At 40.9% G+C, this 27,565-nt stretch overlaps 1 protein-coding gene across 10 annotated transcripts in view; it reads left to right on the plus strand.

Moving 5' to 3' along the window:
- LOC147103466 (heterogeneous nuclear ribonucleoprotein R) overlaps window positions 1–23,280 on the plus strand; it is a 36,553-nt gene extending 13,273 nt beyond the window's left edge. For 2 of the 10 annotated variants that reach the window (XM_085963076.1, XM_085963078.1), the window contains 4 exons: window positions 240–445; window positions 1,129–1,278; window positions 3,386–3,507; window positions 3,595–4,890. In XM_085963076.1, the coding sequence (XP_085819202.1) occupies window positions 240–445; window positions 1,129–1,278; window positions 3,386–3,507; window positions 3,595–4,204 (1,088 nt within the window). In that variant the 3' untranslated portion in view covers window positions 4,205–4,890. Of the gene's footprint in view, window positions 1–239; window positions 446–1,128; window positions 1,279–3,385; window positions 3,508–3,594; window positions 4,891–14,504; window positions 14,632–15,231; window positions 15,323–18,852; window positions 18,988–19,499; window positions 19,583–19,979; window positions 20,043–22,734 lie in introns of those variants that run through there. The other 8 variants (XR_015072973.1, XR_015072974.1, XR_015072972.1 and 5 more) reach the window with 8 other exon arrangements.
- Window positions 23,281–27,565: the final 4,285 nt, after the last annotated feature.

Raw genomic sequence — 27,565 nt, forward strand, 5'->3', positions numbered from 1 at the left:
GATATGAGAGTTTCAGGGTTATTATTTATCTTTGTTTCATGTCACAGTATCATTTCAATCACAGCAGTGCTAAATGCCGTGTAATTTTGCTTGTCATTGTTTTATGGTGTTGTGCCCACTTGAACATCATGATGCATTGCAGACAAGGTGGAATTAACTGTTTGGATGACGGATTCTAACTTGTCCTGTTGGTTAGCACAGATTTGTTCTGTCAAATTCATTTTTCTTTTCTTCTGCAGAGGGTCTCACTGATGTTATCCTCTATCATCAGCCTGATGATAAGAAGAAAAACAGGGGCTTCTGTTTTCTAGAATTTGAGGATCACAAATCTGCTGCTCAGGCCAGACGAAGATTAATGAGTGGCAAAGTCAAAGTCTGGGGAAATGTCGTCACTGTGGAATGGGCAGACCCGGTAGAGGAACCAGATCCGGAGGTGATGGCAAAGGTAATGTATCCTGTATCAAAAGGAGAATTTTTTTTTTAGCAACATAATCATGCTCATATATAAATGGCAAAGATGTTCTACAAGATGCCAAATGGCCCAGGATTTGGTTTTGTTGTAGACAAAACCTGGAGCTAACATATATTGTGTTTACGTACTACATAAAATGACAACGGAGATGGCTTGGTTTGGCATGGTTCAGCTTGGCCCTGTGCACTGTTTAATTTGTATAAAGTCTTTGAAACCAAGGAAGGTTATGAGTGATTTCAAGTCCATAACCATTCAGCATTGTAACAGTTGTACTAGCATCTATTAAAAAGCTGCTTGAGTGCACAGTTTAGCAATGGAAATCTTTTTAAACAATTCCGATTTCCTACTACCCTGTACTGTTCAAAGTAAATTGCAAATGTCATACTTAGTTTTTCAGGTAGAACCGAAGCTTTTCCAACGTCTAGATTGGATCTAAGTTGTAGTTCTATCACTTAACAACTTTTTTCCGATGTCTTGTTCATACTCTTCATTGCCATTACTCATTTCCCAGCATTGTTAATAATGCCATGTTGATTTATTTAACTGTATTTGCTATTGAGTCCTAGGGATTTGCTTTGTTAGTGCAGTATTGTGTTTCAACATTTGGGTTTGAAGCCATACATTGAACCAATTTGTATTTTTTCTCCCTTGTATAGGTCAAAGTGCTGTTTGTAAGGAACCTGGCCAGCTCTGTAACAGAAGAAATACTAGAAAAGACTTTTAGTCAGTTTGGAAAACTGGAACGGGTGAAAAAGCTGAAAGACTATGCTTTTGTTCATTTTGAGGATCGAGATGCTGCTGTAAAGGTTTGTGCACGTTGAGCTGTACCATCTATTCCAGTTGACAGTATAACTACATACTTTGGATAGTGGCACAGAGTACCATGTTTGTAGAGATTACCATGATGGTTGCAAGTTTAGTGATAAATGAGATTTTTGCAAAATCAATTCATTGGCAAGGGTGAAGTTAGTCGGGTAAATTGTCGCTCTAATAAAAACAAAAGCAAAATCCTGCGGATGCTGGCAATCTGAAATAAAAACAGAAAATGCTGAAAATACTCAGCAGGTCAGGCAGCATCTGTGTGCATCAAAATTAATCATTGGACCATTTTTGTCCAGCGTGTGCCTGTAACCTGTCTGAATATTACTTTGTATAGTAACACCATGTTGCTCATTTTCCCGAAACCACAATTTGAGTGAATTAATGTTATTTGAAAATTAAAATATTCGTATTATTTAAACAGATTGCAGTATAACTGACAATAAAAAAAATCGGTAACTCTTATTTAAGTTCATTTCACTTTTTAGTCACTGACCTTTCAAAACTGGGCACATTTAGAACTGATAGCAAGAAGGAAAATGATAACTTCACCTCCAACTTAGAAGTATTTCTCTAGATGTTAACCAAACTTTTATCATTCTTTCCTTCACAAAACTTCGGTTCCTTCTGCCTCTCCCTGGCTTCAGGCTGAGACTGTTCGCAACCTTGGTCTCCTATTTGACCACGCGATGTGCTTCCGATCACACATCCGCGCCATCGCGAAGACCGCCTATTTCCATCTCCGTAACATCACCTGACTCCGCCCCGCCTCAGCTCATCTGCTGCTGAAACCCTCATCCATGCCTTTGTTACCTCTAGACTTGACTATTCCAACTCACTTCTGGCCGACCTCCCATATTCTACCCTACATAAACTTGAGGTCACCCAAAACACTGCCCGTGTCCTAACTCGCACCAAGTCCCGTTCACCCATCACCCCTGTGCTTGCTGACCTACACTGGCTCCTGGTTCAGCAACACGTCGATTTTAAAATTCTCATTCTTGTTTTCAAAATCCCTCCATGTTCTCGCCCCTCCCTGTCTCTGTAATCTCCTCCAGCCTTCCGAGATCTCTGCGCTCCTCCAATTCTGATCTCTTGAGCATCCCTGATTATAATCGTTCAACCATTGGCGGCTCTGCCTTCAGCTGCCGATGCCCTAAGCTCTAGAATTCCCTCCCTAAACCTCTCCGCCTTTCTATCTCCTTTTTAAGATGTTCTTTAAAACCTACTTCTGCCCTATTATCTCCTTATGTGGCTCGCTGTCAAATTTTGTTTGATGATGCTCCTGTGAAGCACCTTGATGATTTACTACGTAAAAGGCACTATATAAATGCAAGCCGTTGATGTGATGCCAATCTGTTTAGCACTTCGCATCCTATCCTATACAATATGCCTACCCCCTCCTCTAGTGTGACATTAACTTTATCCTCTTGTGAAGAGAGATGCAAAGTACTCATTCAGTATCAGCCATGCCCACTACCTCCACAAGAAGCTTTCCTTCTTTGTCCCTAATTGGTCCTGGCATTCTTTTAACTATCATTTTGCTTTTTACATGTTTATAAAAAAAATAAAAATGTTGGGTTCACCTTCTTTGCTACTTGCTAATCTTTTCTCGCATTCTCTCTGCCCATGCTTCGTGTTCCAATTTCCTCCTGCACGCTGTATTTTGTCTGGTTTTCTTCTATGTTTGACTTATTATAAACATCAATAGTAATTATTAGTAATTGAAATAACTGATGCCCAGTCTGTGTTTTGGCCTCTAGCTCATATTCTAGGAATCATTGGCTCCATTATTGTAAAATTACACCAAGAAAGTCTGTTCAAGTAAAAGCATGCATTTGGTATATAAAATTATTAACCTGAGCCCTTCCTTTCCTTCTCGATCAACACTTGGTATGGACCTTTTTTCAAATCTTCGGGTATTTAAAATCCTGATGGGTTTAAAATACGAACCATTTTTAGTTGATGCCTTCAACCCATTTAAAATCCGAGGCTCTTGGTGACTGAGGGAGGGAGATGTGTTGGGTCTGGGTGGATGGGCTGAATTGTGTTCCTATTGTGTATCTTGTAATCATGAGTTTTCTTTTTGCACAGGCGATGGATCAAATGAACGGAAGAGAAATTGAAGGAGAAGACATTGAAATAGTTCTTGCAAAACCACCAGATAAGAAAAAAAAGGAACGTCAGGCTCAAAGGCAGGCAACAAGAACCCAAGTGTAAGTTACTTCATATCGCGAAACCGTGCAACTGATGTACGGTTCTTATTTCTTACATCTGTCTAACAAAACTGCTTTCTTTTGTAGGTATGAAGACTATTATTACTACCCCCCACCCCGTATGCCACCTCCAATGAGAGGCAGAGTCCGTGGAAGTAGAGGAGGTAGTTATGGCTATCCCCCAGATTATTATGGCTATGAAGATTACTATGATGATTACTATGGTTACGATTATCATGATTATCGTGGTGGATATGAAGATCCATACTATGGTTATGATGATGGATACCCAGTCCAGAGAGGAAGAGGTGGAAGGGGCGGTCGAGGTGCAATTCCCCCTCCCAGAGGTCGTGGTGTACCCCCACCCCGAGGAAGGGCAGGATATCCTCAACGTGGCGCGCCAATGGGACCTCCGAGAGGCACTCGGGGTGGCAGAGGAGGCCCACAGCCACCACAAAGAGGACGAGCCCGTGGTGGCAGGGGGAACCGTGGTGGCAATGTCGGAGGAAAGCGAAAAGCCGATGGGTACAACCAGCCAGATTCCAAGCGACGTCAGACCAACAACCAACAGAACTGGGGCTCCCAACCCATCGCTCAGCAACCTCTCCAGCAAGGTGGTGATTATTCTGGTAACTATGGTTACAATAATGACAACCAGGAGTTTTATCAGGATACTTATGGGCAGCAATGGAAGTAAACAAGTGGGGGTTTCTGTGAGATTGTTGAGACCCGATTGGCTAAACTCTGCAACCTTCAAATCTGATTGGCTTAACTCTACATCCTTCAGTACAGATTGGCTGCCACATGCATTTTGCTGACATCAAGAATCACTATTGTATATACCAGATTTTTTTTTCATAAATGCACTTGGACATTTCTGGCTTACATTTTCCCTTAACAATTCTTTGGGGGAAAGATGCTTTTTATTTTGTTTTTAAGCTACTTTTTTAGCAGTTTGAAAGGAAACTTTGGACTTTGCTTTCAGATGTTGGGCACAATTTTCAATCATGGTTTTGCAAAATTGACTGGTATTGGACAGTGTCACTGGTTTGTGGCTTTGGGATTAGACTGCCATTGGAGTATGCTGTATATACAGTAAATGCTAGTGTTTTGTCTTAGTAGTTTTAAGATGGGCTTGCAGTTTAAAACCATTTTTAAGTTTTCTTGTACTGAAAGTAACATTTAACTGTTTTGCATTTGTAGAGTAGGTAAATTGTGTTTTTAAAAAAAAATGTTAGCTTCACATCTTTAAGAATCTGCCCTACAAAATTTGGTTTGGCTTAATCGTACAACCCGTGGCGTTTTGTTCATTGATGTGATTGTATTTACAATTTATTGTTCATGTCAAATTTCAATAAAACTTAAAACTATATTATCCAAAAATTCATGATTCAAATTCAATTGTGTCCTGAAAATTTGATTAGAAATGTGATTACCTTCAAACCAACAGCTTTCCCCCAAAAAACTGCTGATGTGAGTGATCAAATTAATAGTTTGACTTTCTATAGCCTTGTTTTTCACTAAGGAAAGAGGGTTGAAAGTGTGGAGTTTGTAGAATAGAAAGTCTTTCCATTAGTTGTGCAGTTTGGAATAAGTCTGGTTAATAGTTTAACACTTTTAAAGCATGTTACTTTTTAAGGTTTCAGACACTGTTCATTAGTTTGAATGTAGTGACAAACTCTTTTTTTCCTACACTTTACAATTGCAGAATTTATGATGTAATTTACTTAGTCACTTGATGGCTATTGATGGTCTCATGACGGGTGTCTTGCCATCTCTGCCATTTCTTCAAAACGAAAGTAACATTGTGATCAACCTATTTTCCCCACAGATTTTTCAAAATGCATTTTTTTGCTATTAAGAGCTGATGACCTAATGGTGAATACCCCTAGAGTTACTGTACCCAACTATATTAGATGAGCTTAATTAGCAAGGAGTTGAAATGATTGCTGCCTTGCCTGCTTCTTAACTCGTAAAGGGCGAGTAGCTGAACCACAGGCTTCACCGTCCAGTTTGTGCTGACGCAGCCAGGAAGGTGCTACAGTTAGCCTCAGCACCCCTGAGTGAGGGAGCTCGGTCACGGTTCTAGCTCTTGACTGTCATCCAGCATCACTTACTGGAAATGTTTGCGAGCGCAAGTCTGGTGAGGATAGGATCAGATTTGGCTGTTATGTCCCTTACAGTTGAAGTGCCTGCTAAAACTCACCAGCTAGGCTCGAGAGCGGCCACTTTGCTGAGGGACTGTAAAAACATCCAAAGGGCTGTATCCCAGGAAACTTTGATGCTTTCAGAAGAGGAGGGAGAGGTGGAAGCTGGCAGGGGAAAAAATCACTGATGCAGTGTCTAGGATGGTTATTTCAACTCCGTTATGCAATTTAGCTTGGCATGCCAATTCGTCTCGAGACTTAATTATTTAAACAAATATCCCAAAAAAATAGCCAGTCTTGAGCAAATCCGCTTTTATTTTAAAGAGAATAATAGGAATTGCTTCTTAAACCAAATCAGTTTTGATTGTTCCACGCAAGCTTCCAAAGTACAAATCCACAACATAAAATTACCTTCAAATGCAATGCTAGACTTCTAAAGGAGTGTGAAATTGAGATTTACCTTATCCAAGAGAGTCGGCATTGTATCCAAACACCTGATTTCAGAGCTTCATTTTGCCAAGTATTTGAACAAGCCCCAGCAAATCGTGTTTGCTTTGAAAGCGGAATAGTTTATGCTGGAAGGGATATGAAGGATGCTGAGATGCAAGACATCTTAAAATTGTGACACAAATTTCCTAGAATTCTTTTTCCAAGATTTCTCCTGGGAGTTGTGCCATGATCACATTGAAGCGAATGCACTGACATGGTTACCACAACTTTATCCCTTCTAAGACTGAGGCCAAAATGAATTTTCGCAGTTGTACTACCGTTTCTGATTTTAGTTGTTAATTATGCCACAATTTTGGTTATGAATGGAAAATACATTGCATATATTCCTGTATAAAGCTAGAAGTTTGAGTTAGTGGGTTAAGAGAACCGAGAACATGTCTTTCTGTGTACCACTGATGTTGAGATTTTGTGTGGCTTTGTGATGTCAGCCCTTGATGGTCATCTTCTATATTGGTCACCATGTAGGAAAGATGTGATTGCACGAGAGAGGGTAGAGAGGAGATTTACAAGGACGTTGCCAGGACTGGAGAATTTTAGCTATGAGGAAAGACTGGATAGGCTGGGTTTGTTTTCTTTGGGACAGAGGGGAGACTTGTGTATAAAATTATGAGGGGCCTAGATAGAGTGGATAGGAAGGAGCTATTTCCCTGAGCAGGGAGGTCAATAACCAGGGGGCATAGATTTAAAGTAATTGGTAGAAGGATTAGAGGGGAGTTGAGGAGAACTATCTTCACCCAGTGGGTGGTGGGGGTCTGGAACTCACTGCCTGAAAGGGTGGTAGAGGCAGAAACCCTCATCGCATTTAAATGAGGATATGCACGTGAAGTGCCGTAACCTACAAGGCTACAGACGAAGGACTGTAAAGTGGGATCAGGCAGATAGCTCTTTTTTGGCCGGCACAGACATGATGGGTCGAATGGCCTCCTCCTGTCGTAAATTTCTATGATTCTATGTACGTGAATATATACGGTAATTTATTTTCAATGGGGGAAATGTTTTTAATTGGCCCCGCCACTCTGACTTTGAGAGAAATTGTATAGTTTGTCGCCTAATTGCTATTTTTGTCAGTTGTCAGTTTTATTTGGGAGCCACTGCTTGAAAAAGGATTAGTACAGCTACTGATATTCTAAATCTAACCCAATGCCCTGGCTGTTTTAGAGAAAGTGGAAGATTTGTGAGGAATCAATTAGATTGAAGTTTATTAAATATAGGTTTTAAATGCTATGGTTTTTGTCCCCTTTGCTGTTGAATCGCAGGAGCTCTGACATGGTATAATGCTATTATCACCCAGTCTCATTCCAGCATTGTTGTTTGCATTCAGTGTTGAAAGAAGTACTGTACTTAACACCAGCTTCATATTTATCCAGGAATTTTATTGACATGTTGTTTTCAATATTGGTTTTTGGTTTAAATTACATTGGACTATTTCTGAAAAGCTCCCTTTGGGGTTGCTATGGGCCTATCCTGAAGATCTCCAAGTGCTTGTAGTTTCCAGAAGTAAATTGATGTATTTCTGATGCTAAAATCTTGTTGGCTTTGCAAGTGTTAGATTTGACATTGTCCATAATTTGTGACTTTCAAACTGAATGTTAGTATAAACCAGGAATGTGGTTTGCTCATGTTTTGAGTTAGATTATCCAAGTGACATGCTCATTCTCTCATATTTTCATGTATATTTGAGGCACAGTTGACCATGAATGTAATATTTCTACTTAATTGATTTTCAAGATGTTGGGCAAGTCTGTACAGAGGGACCAAGTCAACTTGTCTTCATTGAGGTTATTAAGGGCACTCAATGCCTGTAATAGCCTCTGTTAAGATTGATGAAAAATGAATTTGTTTACTGTAATGAAGGGTTTGAATACCAAGGGGCAGAAGTTTGGAATTGAAAATTAAGATGGGAAGTTGGACAGAACCTGATGCAGAGGACAGCAGACATGGAATAAGTTACCAGGAAAAGAGCGTTGAAGATTATAAATGTGTGTAAGTTAGGGGGTAGTTGAGGTTGATCTATCAAAGGATGAACTCGCTAAATCCAGTAACCTTTTTCTGGTTTTCCGATGTTCTTAAACACTGACAAACACTTCTCCTGAAGGCTAGGAGAACTTTTAATATGTTCATACCTGTTTTAAAATAGTTTTAGGAGATAGCTTGTTTTTAAAATCTTACTACAGTATAAATAAAGGTTATTGGTGTTCCTTGGGAATTGCCACAGATTAATTTTTCTTAGTGTTGCCTCATGGTGAACGTAAAGCTGAAAATATGTGCCACTAAAAAGGAGCCTGTGGTAGATACTTGCAACAAGAATACTGAGCCAGTAGTTGAGGAAACTCCTGCTCTGATGCACTTGCCACAGGATGTTTCTTCACGAAAATATGTTGACACTTTCTCCTTTCTGAAAGTTTCCATTTAGTTAGTTTTTAATCCCTCCAGGAAAGCGATTGAAGATCAGTGCTTTCTGAAAAAGTAAACGGCTAAAGATAGTTCGTTTGTCTGTGGCATTGATTTTAATTTTCTAATCCCTATAAATATAACTTACGGTGTGAATGTGAAGTAGGTAAATGTTTTGACATTTGCACTTCAGATTTGAATGAAAGAAAAAAATACCTTTACGCAAATATTTGGAGAACAAACCGCTTCAGTTCTGCCAGTGCAATTCACACTCCATCTCGAGCCATCCTTTGTTTCTTAACCTGTCCCATTACCATCTCCTCTCGCCTTGAATATCTCTTAATGCCTCTTCTCCTGCCTTCCACCCTATCACAGACCTTCCCTTTTGTTCTTTCATCCCCTCCCCCTTTCCCAGCCCCTAAACTTGCTTTAAAATCTGTTCCATTTCCTGCTTTTTTTTTTCCAGTTCTGACGAAAGGTCTTCGACCTGAAACGTTAACTCTGTTTCTCTCTCCACGGATGCTGCCTGGCCTGCTGAGTTTTTCCCAGCGTTTTCTGTTGTTTCAGTTCTGCTGTTAGACATCTACTGTCTGGTCTCCTGTTAACTATAATAATTGGTTCAGATGGTGCCACCAAGTGCAAAAGTCAAGCCATTTGTTGCATCACCTGAACCCCATGACATCTACAGGTGCCTTGAACAGCGACTTTATTCCAAACTTGTGCGGAATCATAAGACTTAATTGAAGGGCGTTTGTGTTTCTAAAGCAAAACTAGATTGCCTACAATGTTACGTAATTCAAGTTAAATGAACATTTGGGCAATAAAGAGACAGTATGTTGTTTCTGTGTGCTATAACCTGGATGTTGGGGTGTTGATTCGTATTTACAATTTGGCAGCTGATGACTCTTTAAGCAATCTTTAATTTTTTTTTCTGTTGTACAAATAAAAGTACAAAAGAAATGCAATTTTCTTCCTAAACGTCTGACATGTATTAAGAACTGTAAACTCCACCTCCTTCACAACAAACAGGAATAAAAAGATAAATATTGAAACAAATGGAGAAGTAATGAGCTGTTGCTCAGCTCGGACCCTCCTTCTCCCTCTAGATCCTTCACAAAATGAGACTCTTCCCTTCCCATTGACTATCTGTAAACACAGACCCAAGTGTGTTTATCCCCATCATGCCTCAGAGGCACACAATGGTTCCTCACAAGAAGGCAGGGACAGTCAAAGTGCTCGTCACCCTGAATTACACCTGGTTCCAGAGTGAGTTTTGTAGAGGGCCGTTAACAAATCCCTCAGCCAGGAATGGTGCGGGGGGCAGGGAAAGCGTTGAAAATTTGAGTTAGTGGGGAAATGACTAAAAGAAATGAGTGGAAGAATATAGTAAAAACCAAAAAGCTTAAATTACTGACATTCATTCCTGAGCTAAAACCATGAGACTAATTGCTATATTAACCAGGCCCTCAATTAGCTCCCTATAAAAGTTGATTGAGATGTTTGAATCCTATCATTGTTGGACCAGTAAATGTGTAAATTCTCCATTAAAGATAGCAAATATCGCAAGAAGTACCCAAGCTCTGTCATTTGAGTAATTATAATTTTTTTTAAATCTTGGCATTAGTAAAATTAAACAGTCCTACACTGCAACAGAAGAATTTTGTATTTGTACTTTTTTCCTCTATTGAATGTGCAATGTTTAGTGAGCTGCGCATAACTCAAATGGTGCAAGTAATCTTCGCTAAAAATGTCTAAACAGAGGCTTTGTGTGTTTCCAGGCTGTTTCACTTCAGAATTGGATTGCAAGTCTTGTGTTTTTCACCTTTTTTATAATGTAGTCTCCTGGTTGCAGCAGGCTTGTTATGGTACCGAGCCACAGCGGTCTGTGCTAAATTAACTCCGCTCTACAGGGTGATGATGGGGAATCTAAAATTGAAAATGGTCTCCTCGGGGGTGGGGAGGTTTGATCCGCATTTCTAATTGCTACCCAGTAACCGCTGCTGGAAAACTCGAGCAGTCGGGTAAGGTGAAGATCTGTGCTGTGCTCTATACTCCGAATAGCCTGCTACACTCAATGCCAGGCTAACTCATAAAGAATGACTACTTCAGTAAAGTATTGCAGGGCTCAGAGCACCTGTGGAGCAATATCCTAGCACGAGTCACCATCTTCAGGAGTGGGGGAAACTCTTCGCATACTCTCTGTCCTTTACTTAATCCTATGGTCTGAATAATTTAAGTTGTAATTTTGCATTGTGCTTCATGCATTCATTTCAGACTATGGATGTTTGGAATGCTAAATATAGGTAGCTATAAATAAGGTTAACAAGTGATTGTCGGTGTAGCTGTACAAGAAATACTAGAGTGGAATTGATTTGTTTCAAACTTGCTGAATCATTAAGATGAGCTTTACTGAATTCATAAATCAGTGAAACTGAAAATATATTAGAATGAATGAATCATTTTGATGATTCATCCATCCCCCAATAAAATATTTGGGCTTTCATATTGATATGCATAATTTTTCAATTACAAATATTTGAAAGCTGGCTTGCAATCAAATTAATGATTTGAGATTTTTTAAAAAATTATATAGCTTCCAATATTTTAACTGGTCAGTTACTAAAATAAGCCAAGCTTGGACTGTTTAATTGTTAGTCTGAGCATAGAACAAGTTTGTTCTTTCTGCTTAACTACTTTCATGAAGCTAAACAGTCTTGCACTGTCTAATATTTCATGCTGGAACAAGCTAAGTTGACAAATATTTTAGAACTAGTTTATCTTCTGTGGCAACTAGTTAATACTTCATGTAATTTAACTTTTATGCTCTTGATTCGGGGGGGGGGGGGGGGTGGTGGGGGGAAGGTTAACCCTTGCCATGTTTACTGAAACCTCTTCCATGTTTGACATGTAATGTGCCTCAATAGTTGGTGCTGTATCTGCAAAACAATCGTACCTGTCTGTGTTTTGGGATTTATATTGGTCAGAAACTTACCTTTAAAGCCAGTTCTCCACTAATGAAACACCTAGTTTTCTAAAAGTTGCTACCACACTTTTTTAAAAAGCAATCGGAGGCATAAGGAAGTGGGGAAAAGTGGGAGTTTTTTTTGGAAAAAGTCAAATAAAGCATAAAGATTAAGTAGAACATAACCTAAATAGGAGCAGGAGTCGGCCATTCGGCCCCTTGAGCCTGCTCCGCCATTCAATAAGATCATGGCTGATCTTCTACCTCACCTCCACATTCCTGCACTATCCCCAAATCCCTTGATTCCATGAATATCCAAAGATCTATCGGTCTCTCTTGAATATACTCCACAGCCTTCTGGGGTAGAGAATTCCAAAGATTCATCACCCTCTGAGTGAAGAAATGTCTCCTCATCTCAGTCCTAAATGGCCGACCCCTTATTCTGAGACTGACCCCTGGTTCTAGACTCCCCAGCCAGGGGAAACATCCTCCCTGCATCTACCCTGTAAGAATTTTGTATGTTTCAATGAGATCACCTCTCATTCTTCTAAACTCTAGAGAATATAGGCCAAGTCTGTCTACTCAATCTCTCCTCAATGGACAATCCCCCCATCCCAGGAACCAGTCTATGGCAAGTGTATCCTTCCTGAGGTAAGGAGATCAAAACTCTCCACAATACTCCAGGTGTGGTCTCACCAGGGCCCTATATAATTGCAATAAAACGTCTTTACTCTTATACTCAAATCCTCTTGTAATAAAGGCCAACATACCATTTGCTTTCCTAATTGCTTGCTGTACCTGCATGTTAACTTTCAGTGATTCGTGTACAAGGACACCCAGGTCCCTCTGAACACCAACATTTCCCAATCTCCATTTAAAAAATCACACTGCTTTTCTGTTTTTCCTACTAAAGTAGATAACTTCACCTGTCTCCAAATTATATTCCATTTGCTATGTTCTTGCCCACTCACTTAGCCTGTTTATATCCCCTTGATGAAGACTCTTTGCATCCTCCTCACAACTTACATTCCCACCCAGCTTTGTATCATCAGCAAACTTGGATATATTACATTTGGTCCCCTCATCCAAATCATTGTAGATTGTGAATAGCTGAGACCCAAGCACTGGTCCTTGCGGTAACCAAGCACTGGTCCTTGCGGTAACCAAGCACTGGTCCTTGCGGTAACCAAGCACTGGTCCTTGCGGTAACCAAGCACTGGTCCTTGCGGTAACCAAGCACTGGTCCTTGCGGTAACCAAGCACTGGTCCTTGCGGTAACCCACTAGTTACAGCCAGCCAACCCGAAAGAAGCAATTTGAAAGATTTTTTTAAAAGTTGGATGCAAAGGAAAAGAATGAGATGAAAAGTGAACCACAAACGGAATTGGTAATTTATTTTCAGTTAATGTCTTTGCCATACAGGAGTATTTTGGGATAATTTTTTACTCTGATAATGTTTCCGTGTCGTCCGGTATAAGCCGAATACTTAGAAAACTGGCTGGCCTGAGATATCAATATCCAGAACAGGATAGTTTTGTTAGAATTCTTACATTTGGCAGAGCAATCAGAATGCTACATATGATTCAAGTGAACTTAGAAAATAATTTTAAATCTTTATTTAGATGGCAAAGTTTCATGCATTGATGGTCTAGAAAATGCACTGGTGACTATTTTGAAGAGGTTGTCTATACACTGTCCTTCTGTGACTGGCTACTGTGTGCGTTGGTGATTTGTAAATCGAGCGTTACTTCCACTCGATCTCTTTGTTCTGAGATTGTGGGAGTGTCTTGGTTCTATTTGTTTGTTGCTCCAGGTGATCTAGTGTGTGTTTGAGTCATGTGGCAAGTTTTCCTCTCGCTGGTTGCACTTGCAGCCTAGTGAAGCCAAAATGCAAATGAAGACTAGGATTCTACCCGTGGTCTCCTGTCGAGAGGCCAATGCGGTTGTTGTATTGCTCCAGTCGGATAAGGAGTAACATTTTCAAAGTGAAGTTAGCGGGAACTGTTTGCTCGCATTGTTGCAAAGAATGGGAAGGCAGTGTTTTGTGCAAGTATCTTCTAACGTTAAGTATTGCTCCTCAGCATCCTACTGCTGGTTAGCTGTTCAGTGATCGAGGAATGCTGACCGGGTTTCTGTTAAACTGTAGCTGGCGCAAAGCAAAATGAAGGGCTGCACTTCTTGGAGGTCATCTCACTTGGGCCCAGACAGTCCCAGCAGCTCTCGGGTGCTGAAATGTTGGTGTGGCACTCACTCCAAATGTCCAGTATTAGGAAAAGGCTCGAGTATTGCAGCTGCCAGGGCCACTTTAACCCAGTTTTTAATTGAGAAGCCTGGTTAAGGTGTAGGAATTGCTTTGCTGCCAACAAAAGTGAATCAAATGAATTATAGTTATTTTCAGTTTAGTGTAAAAACAACGGCTAATTCCTCAATGTTAGTGTGCAAGGAAGGATGGGTATTTATGGTGTGAGAACCGTTGCTGCAACTGCAGATTTAGAACATTTAGATACCTTGTTTGATCACTCACTTGCAGCAGTTTTACATCTTTACCCAGCTTGTTGGTAATGGGAATGAAGGCTATCCTTGAATTGACTACATGTAATTGGAAGAAACCTCCCATTGGTTTCGTTAGAGCTGTCAACTGTTGGTGCAAAAATAACATTGGTTGAATCAAACCTGTCAACGGCTAAAATCTGATACCTTCAATCCTCTGACTCTTTTCAGATTTCATGCACCTGTGCTAAGTTTACCAAATGCGATTTGATTTTGATCAACTGAAGTATGTACTTTTGAGAATAACAGCATGCAAAGAGAATTTAAATCTCTGAACTGCATACGTTTGAAAGTCTTTTTGTCCTAGTTAATGACGTTTCTGAATCTGCCAGTCTCAAATACTGTATTACTGAAAATATACTGGCAATATTAAAATGGCCAAATAGGGATGGCATTTTTTTTGATAACTTGCTAATGCAAATAAAAATCTCTTGCCAGGTACATTTTTGCTGTAACGCCCAGGTTGCATTCATACAGATATGGTAGCGCAAACAAAAGCCTTTTGTGATGGTCACAATAGATTGGTTATTTCACTGTCATCCGTTTAAAAATTTACATATCTGGGGTAAGCACTGAATGCTGATTATTGAAAACAATTCCTCATTGTATAACCTGGTATGCAGAATTAATATTCATTTTGTGGTAAATTGTGCTATAAACCAAGATTCTGTGATACAGCTATGTTTGTGACATCCCTATTACAAGGTTGGCTACTACAGTATAATTTCTGTACAACATTCATCGATTGGAACAAAATGGCACGACTGGCAGTTTTCTTCCTGAACTTTAAAAAAAAATTATTGAAAATTATCCAAAAAAGATGAGACAAAATATACCTGGTGCCGAACTATCTACCTCAACTAATATTTATGAACAAATGCAGCAGGTGGCACAGTTGTGCTGTGACCTGTCCAATGTGACACTAGCACTTTGTCATTGGCTACTGATTAGTTCTAACCACTTATTTTTCCTTTTAGCTTAAAAAAAAACCCCAGAAAAATATTTAAGTTGGAGAGTTGTGTTTGCAAGGTAAACAATGGGCTGTAGATGATGAGAAATTTCTTTGTATTGCTGTTACTAAATACTCTGGTAAATAGCCACAAATTGTGTATCTGTTCTCGCCTCTCATGTTTTAACAAATATCCTTTTGTCACCTGACTATCAGGGAAGCGTGGTTGAGACTGGCCCTGACCTGTTGTCATGACACCAACATCCTAGGTGGGGGCTGGACAGGAAGCTGCTGTTGGAGTTTTATGGTAAGACAATTTCTGTGCCAAGTTTTTCCCAACCTACATAGTATGTTTTGGCATCTCATCTGGAAATAGACCTGGGAATTAGTGTCTGGTTAACGTAGTGAACATTTCAAATTGGGGGGGAAAAAAGTTACACCAATTTTTAAAGATTAAAGCAAAATCCTGCGGATGCTGGGAACCTGAAATAAAAACCGAAAATGCTGGAAACACTCAGCAGGTCAGGCAGCGTCTGTGGAGAGAGAAACAGAGTGAACGTTTCAGGTCAATGACCTTTTTGGTCAGAACTAATGAAAGGTCATCGAGCTGAAACGTTAACTCTGTTTCTCTCTCCACAGATGCTGCCTGACCTGCTGAGTATTAACAGCATTTTCTATTTTAAAGATAATGTGGCCATCATTTTCTGTAATTTCTTGGAACACTACACTATTTAATTAAGGAAGTTTACTTCACTGAATAACAGGGGAAAAATTGTTTGATTTGGACCCTTTTTAAATGGTGTTTCTAAACAAGATTGGAACTGCATGTTTTTGACCTATATTTCTGTATGTGAAATATGGATGAATTTTGTGCATCTGTTCCTTTAGATAAGTATTTGTGCTCCAAGACGAGGAATGCTGAAATCCAGAACCTTAAGTCAAAAAAACTGAAACAAATAGTTCTGGATCACGGGAGTGATAAAAGACTAAGATAATTCAGGGGGCTGGATATCATCCTGTCCAATTAATGTCTGTGCAAGTATTACTAAGTGTTGAGGAATGAACCTGGAGTTCTGACATGGGATTAGAGCCTTGAAATCATTCTTTTCTATCATAATATATCCTGGGCATTCTTGTTTATCATTCAGTATATTAACCATATATTTGGTTGATGCACTGTGCAGGTCTCGGTGGAAAGCAGCAGCAGATGGTACAGTTTGTTCTCAGTGTATGAGAAGATTTTGATCTAATTGCTGGAGATTTACAGATAAATATTCTGAAGTTAAAGTATTTTTATGTATATCTTTATGCCCAGATTTAGCATGTTTTGACTGAAGTTTCTTGTTCAGTTTTTACTAATCTTTGCGGATAAATTCCAATGTTTTGAAATGATTCTTGAGCAATTCTCAACTGATTTTCCACAAAAAATGGACGGACTTGCTAATCTCTACCATCTAACAGTTGCCTCAGCAACTTGAAACTTGGTTCTGTAGGCTGCTTTCAGCTGGTTTGTATAACCTACATAAAATAAAATACAGTATATTAATAACCTGGAAAAAGAGACTAAATTTAAACCAAGATCTGTCGCTAATTAACATTTTAAAAGTACATGGGATTTGCCAGGTTTGAGCTGTTTTGAATTTTCCATAATATATATATCCAACAAACGATATAAAGCAAATGTCCACTTTGAAGTGGGAAGGATTATATGTCTCTCAATATTGAGTTTCCCTTTCCCTAAAAGTTGGGAGCATGGACAATAGCATTGTATTTATTACAACTATCATGCATTATTGCTCAATAACCATTAAAGAGTGGTTTTACCCTGTGCATGATCTGCAACATTAAAATTATTTAAAAGATTAAGGTTTTTTCTGGAAAAAGAAACTATCTGCAAGACAGGTAATTTTCTAAACCACGTGTAAGAGAGAGCTCATTTTTCGTACTTGCAATCTTTTTTCCACTAGTTTTGACTTTTTAAACTATAAAAAAAAAACACATACACGGCTAAATCACCATGTAGCGAACTTCAAAGTTGGTGCCAGCTCTCAAACTAGATCACGTGACCAGACACTACAGAATATTTATCATCATCCCCTACTAGTTTTAAAATTGAATTTTTTTAAAGAAAACTTGCATTGAATGGATATCTACTATACCTATTGTGCACAGTGTGATTCTGTCTTTAATTTAATTTGACTTAGTTTGAATTCTTAATGCCAAGTCCCAATTAAGAGTGAACATTCCCATCCCAGTTTAATGTAAAATAAGGCATGTTATTGTGTAATTTGTTAAGCTTAATCCATAACCTTGCACTTGTGTATATAGAGATTGTGCGAAATAAATGATCAACAACATACCAAACCCTAATTTGTAGCTATGGTTTGATTTGTTTTTTTTATGAAGTACAATTGCTGTGTTGCATAATCAGTTCCACGCCATTTCTCTGAAATCGAATACACAGACTTGAACAGGCATGTCCTTCCCAGAATGAACATTGCTATAAGCAAGTGATTGTGAGAGAGAACTTTCTGCCTTTCACATTGAAGTTTTGCAATTTTAATGATTCCACGTTGAAAATGAGAGGTGTAAGAATCACAAACCTTCCATGAAACAGTTGAAGGTAATAGACCAAGTGGCCAATGATTTGCTTGCCTTTAACTTGCTAAATTCTAAGTATTCTGTAACCCTTACTGAGCCAAACTTCCACAGATAAAATACTGTAGCCACAGCAGTAAAGCAATGAAGGTGAAAATCCCTGTGAGCTGAATTTCCTGGTTTGCCAAAAACCAAGCTGGACAATTAATTCTAAATGATCAGTGGTGTAGTGTTTCTGGGTAAATGGCATTGACTGCAGGGGTGTATTTGTGGGTTATAATTAGTATTTTTGTTTTGTTTAACATGCACAAATGTGGAATATAGAAGGCCACTCAGGTGAGGATTATTTGTGTAATGTTATAGCAATTGCTGCACTTGGAAGCTACAGTCAGACTGCAATGAATGCCCCATTGTTTTTACCATTGGCACTTCACAAGTGAAAAATTACATCACTTGGGATCCACAGCAGACCATGCATGCCATATACAGAGTTAGTCTGTATTTTGCTGACATTCCTTTTGTAAACCTGTGGAGCTACTTGTTAAAGTAAGGAAATTCCATTTCTTCTACTTCCTACCATACAACATACATTCAGATCCTGTAACTTCACGAGGCGGGGGGGGCAGGGGGTCAGTATCCAGCAACTGATTACATTGGTATGAAACGAGAAGTATTGTGTGCCCTCAGGTGCTTACAACAGGTCAATTTTCTGGTCAAAAACCAGTGAGAATTAACAGCATGCTGAGTCAAATTTTTGTTTGCTTTCTGATGCTCACATTTCCAGTAAAATCAGGCCACCTTTGGAGCATCACTGTTTTGGTGTCGCTGTGTTTGACCGTATGGCCAAGATTAACAAATGAATTAGTTCTGTTCAATGCAGAATGATCTCCTAAAATTACTGAGAGACGGTGTGAAAATTTGATTGTGGACCAAATTTGAAGTTGATGTGGAACAAAACAGCTTCAACAAAAATTGTTCGAGTTGGGAATATATACTTTGTACAGTTTTGTAGCCTTCAGCGGAAGAACTTTTAACAAATAAAATCTGCCAAAGTGGACTGAAATGGACTAAGTCATTGACCTGCTACACTTGGAACTTGACTTTTACCATGCAGGCATGTTTGTTTTGATCGTAATAGATGCAGTGTGCATGAAAATGTCTCGATTGATCAAAACATTTTCACCAAATATTCTACTTGAAATTTTAAAAGTTGATCTAGTATTTGAATCCCCTCTCTAGATCCACATACTGAATAGAGACCAGCTACCTGTCCACAGGAAAAATCACTCAACTCACAGTGGACAGCTCAAAACGCTTGCATTCAAAGGCATATATAATGTTGAATCCTCGGTTTAAAAAGAAACCTTTCCTTGTGTAAGTGTGCACTACAGTTTAGAGCAAAAACTGAAGATCTGAGGGATCTTTGTGTTGTATTTTTTGTGCTGCTCTGAAAAATGTGTGCAGAACAAGGTTGAAAAATTCCACAGAACGAGCTGCATATAGTTGGAAATTAAACTTCATTTACTTTCACGTTGTAGCTAAACCCCCTAGCCGGTGTTGTAACTGAGTACATAAAACAACACTGTTCTACTTAGAAAGCTCTCACTGCAGCAATTGATCAGTTGATTTTTTTTTAATAAACGAGTTGTATCTGGCATGTTTAAGCAGATTCTGCATTACCTACTGTTGCCATAGAGTGGACACAGTTCTTTGGAGCTTAATGGGTAAGTTTTACAGTCTCTGGTTATCTTTTGTGAATGTATCAATCACTGGTAATTACATAAATTGTGGATGTTTAGAAGACAATGTTACATTTGGGATCAATAAACAAACTTCATGTCTCCCCCACCCCTCCCAATTTTATCCCATTTTTGTTCCCTCTGCAGAAGGTGGTGATTTATTCTGGGTAAAATTTAAGCAGCGCTGACGACCCTGCTGCTACCTCAACTGCGATTCTTCCTGAGCAGAGGTAATGTTGGCAGGCTGGGTGACTGGCGAGATATCAAAGCCAAGCTTGGTCCTGTTCGCACACTTGCGGTTTCCAACAAGGGTTACCAGATAGTTATCCAGAGTGGGAACTCCAGCTAATTTATTTCCTTTCTCTAGCCCAGAATGCTGCAGTTAGTGATGGCATCCCCATCATTACTCTGACTGACATCTGCAAACTCTGCACAGATTGGGGATCAGACCTGGGATTTCCTTTCTCTATGGTTCAGCTACATTCACCTACATCAGGGAGCCTGCACATCACTTTTGGATAACGTTACAAATTTAAAACTAAGTTTAAATGGTTGGTTCTTTGAATTGCAGACAAACTGGATCTTGAGCGTTTGTATTGACAAAAACGTACTGTTTCTCTTTTCCAGCACCATACAGTGTGAACAAGGTGACATACATGAGCATTGTTTCCCCCTGCAGTAGATACCTGTGTAAGTACAGACTAATTATTGCCTGGCTAGAAATTCTCATTCACCTGTAGATTTCTAAAAGTGATTTTCTTTCCTCACTTCCCTTCTCTGGTTAGATTTGACATTTTAAGCTTAGATTACACTCACTAGGCCTGAAAAGTCAGGCATAATCACAGAATAAGGCCATTCGGCCCATCGAGTCTGAGCTGGCTCTTTTGAAGAGCAATCCAGTTAGTCCCACTCCCCTGCTCTTTCCCCAAATCCCTGCAATTTTTTCATCTTCCAAGTATTTATTCAGTTGCCTTTTGAAGGCTACTATTGAATCTGTTTCCACCACCCCATCAAGCAGTGCATTCCAAATCCTAACCAATCACCTTAAATCTGTGCTTTCTGAACATAAGAAATAGGAGCATTCGGCCCTTCGAGCCTGCTCCGCCATTCAATACAATCACAGCTGATCTGTGACCACAACACCTGCCCGTCCAATCCCCATATCCCTCGAGTCTTAGTATCCAAAAATCTGTCGACCTCTGTCTTGAATATACTCAACAACTAAGCATCCAAAGTCCTCTGGGGTAGAGAATTCCAAAGATTCACAACCTCTGAGTGAAGAAATTTCTCCTCATCTCAGTCCTAATTGGCCGACCCCTTATTCTGAGACTGACCCCTGGTTCTAGACTCCCCAGCCAGGGGAAACATCCTCCCTGTATCTACCCTGTCAAGCCCTGTAAGAATTTTATGTTTCGATGAGATCACCTCTCATTCTTATAAACTAGAGAATATAGGCCTAGTCGACTCAATCTCTCCTTATCGGACAATCCCCTCATCCCAGGAATCAGTCTGGTGAACCTTCATTGCACTCAATCTAAGGCAAGCATATCCTTCCTTAGGTAAGGAGACCAAAACTGTACATAGTACTCCAGGTGTGGCCTCATCAAGGCCCTATATAATTGTAGTAAGACTTTAACTCTCTTTTACTCCAATCCTTTTGTAATAAAGGCTAACATATCATTTGCTTTCCTAATTGCTTGCTGTACCTGCATGTTAACATTTCCCAGTTGCTCAGCATGTAAAAAATATTCTACTTGTCTATTTTTCTTACCAAAGTGGATAACTTTACACTTCTCCACATTATATTCCATCTGCCATGTTCTTGCCCACTCACTTAACCTGTCTATATCCCATTGCAGCCTCTTTGTCGTCCTCACAGCTTCCTTTCCCACCTAACTTTGTATCATCAGCAAACTTGGATACATTGCACTTGATCCCCTCATCTAAGTCATTAATAGATTGTAAATAGCTGAGGCCCCAGCACTGATCCTTGCAGTACCCTGCCAACCTGACAATGACCCATTTATTCCTACTATTATATTACCCCCAATCCCATAAGCCCTAATTTTGTGTAATATATATTGTTCTATGCTTGTTTTTCAGATATAAGTGTTAATAGTATCTTGCCACAGTTTTGATGGTTTTCTCTTGTGGAAGTTAATACCATCTCACCCGTTGGTTCCTTTTTTAATGTTTTAAGTATGTTTAATTCCAAAATCACTAAAGGTTGATGGTTGATTAGTCAGTTGCCTTATTTTTTCCTCAGACGCGGGGCAGGTGAAGTAATGACAACCTCCATTCATATAGATAGCAACTGTAGCATAGCGCAACATCCCAATGTTCACAGAAGAGAGAAAGGACACCGAGTTTTGATTACTTTTCTTTTAAATGACTGTCAGCAGCCCCATGGAGGGAGCACAACCCACCCCAAGGAGGTGGAGACCAATTTCATTCTCCCAGCTGCTTCCTCGGCTGTGATCAGTGAACTCGGCACAAACTGGGACCATTCTGGCCTGCAGTGTGTAGTGCGACACCCATTAGAATTACAGGAGGAGGCCATCCGGCCCAACGTGCCTGTGCCGGCTCTTTGAAAGAGCTCTCCAATTAATAGTACTCCCCTGCTCTTTCCCCATAGCCTTGCAAATTTTTACTTTTCAGGTATTTATCCAATTCTCTTTTAAAAGTTACCATTGAATCTGCTTCCTCAACCCTTTCAGGCAGTGCTTTCCAGATCATAACTCGCTGCGTAAAAATATTTCTCCTCCTCTCCCCTCTGGTACTTTTGCCACTGGGTTTGTGAATATGACCGGGTAGTAAGTCCAACGGTGTAGCCTCATTTGACAACCATATGGCTCCTGATGCCATTTTGATATGTCTGAATAATCTAATGCCCAGACCCTCTTGGTTACGATTCTCCGGTACCATTTTTCTAACGAAAAACATTGAAGCATTGCAGAGCTGTGACACGATCAAGATGATTAACTTCTTAAATTATCAGTGCAGGCTTGCCTATCAACTGAACCATTATATTAACGGCCTTGCAACTCATGATTCAAGCCAGTTATTTCTAATATGCGCTGCATATTTTTTGGTTGAAAACTTAAATCCAGCTTTACTTACTGGTAGTCCCAAAGGTCAGTGGTGTCACATGACTGGAATCAGGCAATAGCCTTTCCTGAGACCCGAGAATAGAGTTCCATATGGTTGGAAAAGGTGAAGGATGTTGGATAGACTTACTGTTAAGTCGAGTAAGTTTGACTGCCAGTGACCATTTATTTAAAAATAGGCTCACATTTCAATGTGATTTAATGAATTTTGCAGATATGTTCTCTGTACAGCCAAATTTAATGCAGGTTTTCCCCATATCCTGTTGTTTTTACAGCACTGAAACCTTATCTCTAATATTATTCTCATGCCTGATCTGTTGCATCTAAACTAGGCTCTGCTCTCAACTTGCTGAATGGAAACGTGACCCAAGAAGTAAAGCGTTTTCACCACAGGATGGCACTCTGCATTCATCAGCTCTGTCATCTTAGAAGAAGTGGACCATTATAATTTTTTTAGAAAAGTAGGGGCTTATTATGAGTGGCTTTTAAACTTCAAGAACTTGGGTAGCTTTGGAAGTGCAATCTCTTTCCAGCAAAAGTTCCCTGTGTTCTGTAGATTTTTATTGTTGAGATGTTTACTACAGTTCAGTCTAAGCTGACAAATCATCTGATTAAATGACCAATTCCTCCTTTGCGTTGAGCTGTGCACAATTATTTTCGGGGTTAGACAGGTAAGACCGATCCTGCTTGATACAGAAAATGACTTGTAGAAAATTCACAGCATGTGGTAAAGAATGAACGCGAGCATTTGTCGGTGCCTGATGCCGTACATTTAAACACTTACTCTTTGTACTGTCTTTAATAAAATGTTAATATACTGCCACAGTGGTCATGTTTTTCATTTTATACAATGTAGTCTAACATTTTGGGTGATTGTTTTCTTTTCTTCTGGCCCTCTATTTGCTGCTACTGGTCATCTATTCCTGTCGATTCCTGTACAGGAGCAGTTGATCTGTTTATGGTGGTGATTTGTTTGAGCATTCGCGCTAGAACATTGCTGTTGGGGAAATGGGCAATCTTGATGGTAGCAGCGGCTTGTTTCCATCCGATGGAGCTCCTGGCAGTGGAGGAAGCCAAGGAGAAGTTGGTCTTCCAGCTCCACTCAAAAAAGGCAACTTTAGAAAGATGGAGGCTGCATTACTAATGAAATAAAGGAATGCACACTGGATTGCCTGCATCACCTGTCGTTTCTCTTTCAAATTTGCACGATTCAGTTTTTCAAAATTTGATAATTGGCAATGTTTTCCCTGCTGCTGGCCAGAGACAATCAGTCATTGCAGTGAAACATGCAGTTTTCCCAGCAAAGTGAAAATATGTTTCCTGAAAGGTTGTGGATTTACTGCTAACAAGACGAGCAGAAAGTTGACACATTGCATTTTCTAAGTATTTAATAAGTTGTAATTGTATCAATACAGTTTATAGTTGACAACTTTCCGTCTCAAACGACGATGCTGTCAGCACTAAACTAGTTCCTTTGTCAAACCCAGACTTAAGCTGCAGTATGTCACATGACCCGTTTTGGCGCATAATTGCGAGCTGCTGTGGAAACCGCACCCGACCCCCACCCAGCTCACACCACCGCTCGTCACAAAGGCGGCAAGAAAAGCCGACCGCACCCGGTATTCCCAGGCAGCCTTGCGGATGCGAGTGAGTGAAGAGTTGGGAGCGCGAGCTGGGAGTTGTAATTTGGGAGCAAGGTGGCGGAGGAGAAGGGAAGTAAGGGGAATGGGGCAGAGGCTGAAGCTGAGCCCGAAGATTGTGACAGGAGGAGAGAAGGCTTTGGTCAGCCCAAACAATGGAACTGCCACCAAGTCCCAGTGGCAGATGGAGCCTCGGATCAAGACTGCAGTGGAGGACAGCGGACTCTGCCCCATAAAAGGAAGTGAGGGGGGAAACTGGTCCGAGCGATGTTCAGAAGCTCGGGGCCACCATTTGGAGGAGATGTGAATTTGACGGCAAAGGACAAGATGCGCGAGGTAGTCGGGGGGGACCAGAAGTGAAAGGAAAAGATTGCAGTAAAAAGTGGCCGGTCTGCCAGTCGTAATACAACGAAAGCCTTAAATCATGAGGTGTGCTTAATTTCAAAATGGCCATTGTACGTACAGTAAACCAGATGAACCAAATATCCCGGGACTGCCTGCATCACATGCTTTTTCCCCCACCTGGGATCGTGCCCAATTCAGGAGCCCTGCCAGTGGGATGTGATTTCAGCTCATTTTCTGTTGGGTTTCCCAGTTCAGTGCCATCTTGGGGTCATGTTTCTGGGTTCTGCTATGTTGGCAGCATGCACAGGGCTGGAGTGCCTGGGGGATCCCAGCCAAATTGTTTGGGGGGGGGGGGGGGAGAGGAATGAAATGTCCTGTAAACCTCTATCCGGGGTACCCCTCCCTTCGTGTATTGCAGCTGCTAATGTTTGAAGTGCTGGGGGTTTGGGTCGGGGGCTGTTCACTCATCAGTACCTGACGTACTAGTGGAGTGAGATGTCTGGTGTTGCTATCTCTGGTTGGAGGCTTTACTGGAAGTTTAATCACTTGATGGTCTACCCACGTGCCACCTGACCCCGAGCCCCCATTCACCATCTCCCGATTATCCCCTGAACCCCCATTCACCATCTCTCCCCCTCTCATTCCCCCCGTCCTGAGCCACCATTCCTATCTCCAGTCTGTCCATAGTTTGTAATTTGTGACTGGTTTCAGGGTGCAACTGTATTACAATGCAAGTTATTTGGGTCTGTCAATAAGTCTCATTTTTGGGGTGTTCGTTTGTACAGGCTTTCCTGGAGTGGGGAGGATCTAAAGGATGGCATAGAAAGCCTATTTTCAAGGGAACTGAATTTTTCTTACTGCCGGCATTATTTCCTGCTCCAAATTCTCAAAATACTTAAGTCCTCGTCACTTAATTCCTCCTAAATACAAGAACATGCCGCCTCCATTGCTAAACTTAAAGTCTTTAAGTTCTGATAAAAAAAATCTCTTGCAACCTCAATTTTTCCCACTTTCCTTCACCACCACATCCCACCTTTCAGTTTTGTAACCTGCTTCTCCGGAGTCAAAAATACATTTTAAATACTAGCAGAAAGGGAGTGAGAACTGTAAGCCTTTAAAGGGAATGCCAATTGGCTGATGCCTGTGGCCACACTACTGTGAAAGCGCCCGATCTCAGAAGCTAAACAGTGAAATGGGAGAGCGTTTGGTCTCCCATCCGGCCTCGGGTGACTGTGGAGTTTGCACATTCTCCCCGTGTTTGCGTGGGTTTCCTCCGGGTGCTCTGGTTTCCTCCCACAGTCCAAAGATGTGCGGGTTAGGTTGATTAGCTGTGATGAATTGACCCTTAGTGTTAGGGGGATTAAATACGTGGGGTTACGGGGAGATATGTGTTGGTGTAGGGGTTACGAGGATCGGGTGGGATATGTGTCGGTGCAGGCTCGATGGGCCGAAATGGCCTCTATCTGCACTGTGGGGTTTCTGTGATTTCTGTGATCTGTGATACCGGGTGCAGTAGGCATTTCTTGCCAGCAGATGCTGCTCTTAGCTCTGTACATGCACACTGCTGTTAATTAACAACTTTTGCTGCTTGCTCCTGCACACGCGCACACAGTCTGTCTCTCTCGCCTTCCTCCGCTCATTTCCTTGGGGCACGTTGACCTGCCAGGCAGGGCTGGCCCGCTGCCCGAATGGTGTCCGTGGGCTGCTTTATGGGAACATCTTGTGTTGTGAATAGGGCAACGGTGACTTGAGTTGGGGTGTGGGCTTGAGCTTTTAATAAGTAGCCGAGCGTGGGAGAGGCGGAGAGGCTGCTGGGTGATTGGGTGTATTTTAAGGCAGGGTTTTTGTAGCAATGAGTGAGGTGAGGAATGGTGAAGCGAATGGAGTTTTGAAGGTTGAGGCAAGGAGAAGACAATGAAAGGCAGGGCTTGTAGTTTGTGTGTGGGGGGGGCGGTGTCACTGGTGGGAATGTTGAGCATTTGAAAAAAGACTCGCATTTCTATAGTGCCTTTCACAACCTCAGGATGTCCCAAAGCACTTTACAGCCAATGAAGTACTTTTTGAAGTGTAGTCACTGTTGTAATGTGGGAAACGCGGCAGCCAATTTGCGCACAGCAAGCTCCCACAAACAGCAATGTGATAATGACCCGATAATCTGTTTTCGTGATGTTGATTGAGGGATAAATATTGGCCAGGACACTGGGGAGAACTCCCCTGCTCTTCTTCAAAATAGTGCCATGGGATCTTTTACGTCCACCTGCGAGAGCAGACGGGGCTTCGGTTTAATGTCTCATCCGAAAGACGGCACCTCTGACCGTGCAGCACTCCCTCAGCACTGCACTGGAGTGTCAGCCTAGATGTTTGTGCTCAAATCTCTGGAGTGGGAGAGGAAGTGAGTGCTGTGGAGAAGGGAGGGGAAGAGGGGGAAAAAATGTAAAGCATTAGAGAGGGTGATAGAACTGAGCCTTTTAACTAAACAGAAAGGCAGTCAGCCACTGCCTACGGCCGCAATACTGTGAGCGCCCCAGAATAGGGATGGCATTCACCCAGTTTTTGAAGTTCAATAGATTAATACAGGTATATAGAACTTTAATATCTGACACTAATAGATGGTAAAGGAAATAATGCTCAGTATAACAATAATAATGTTAATGTCTTTTACCAATGACTAATCCCTGTAGCTAATAACTGGTCAAGGAATGATCACTCTGTTGTAACTGTGTTTAATATTGAATAAATATTTTTTTAAAAAGCACGTCTGACTTCAAACTAAGCTGAGACGGGCCTGATTTGGCTAGGAGACTGCCTGGGAATACCAGCTGCAGTAGGCTTTTCTTGCCAGCAGAGGCTGCTCTTAGCTCAGCACACACTCGCTCGCTGGCTTGTAGAACATTCTCCTGCCAGCCAGGGCTGGCCTGTTGCTCAAATGATGAGTGTGGGCTGCTGTTATGGGTGTGCGGAAAGGCTGAAATCTTGTGACTTGAATTGGGGTGTGAGCCTGAGCTTTTAATAAGCAGCTTGGTGTGGGAGAGGAGAGGAGAGAAGGCAGCTCCCCATGTGGGCAGTGCAAGATTCAAATCTTGCTTTGTTGGACCCCGGGCTGAGACAATAACAGAGCAAT

The sequence above is a fragment of the Somniosus microcephalus genome, chromosome 20 (genome assembly GCF_052327205.1).
Source record: "Somniosus microcephalus isolate GS21.2 chromosome 20, FLI_Smic_1.0, whole genome shotgun sequence".
Classification (NCBI taxonomy): domain Eukaryota; kingdom Metazoa; phylum Chordata; class Chondrichthyes; order Squaliformes; family Somniosidae; genus Somniosus; species Somniosus microcephalus.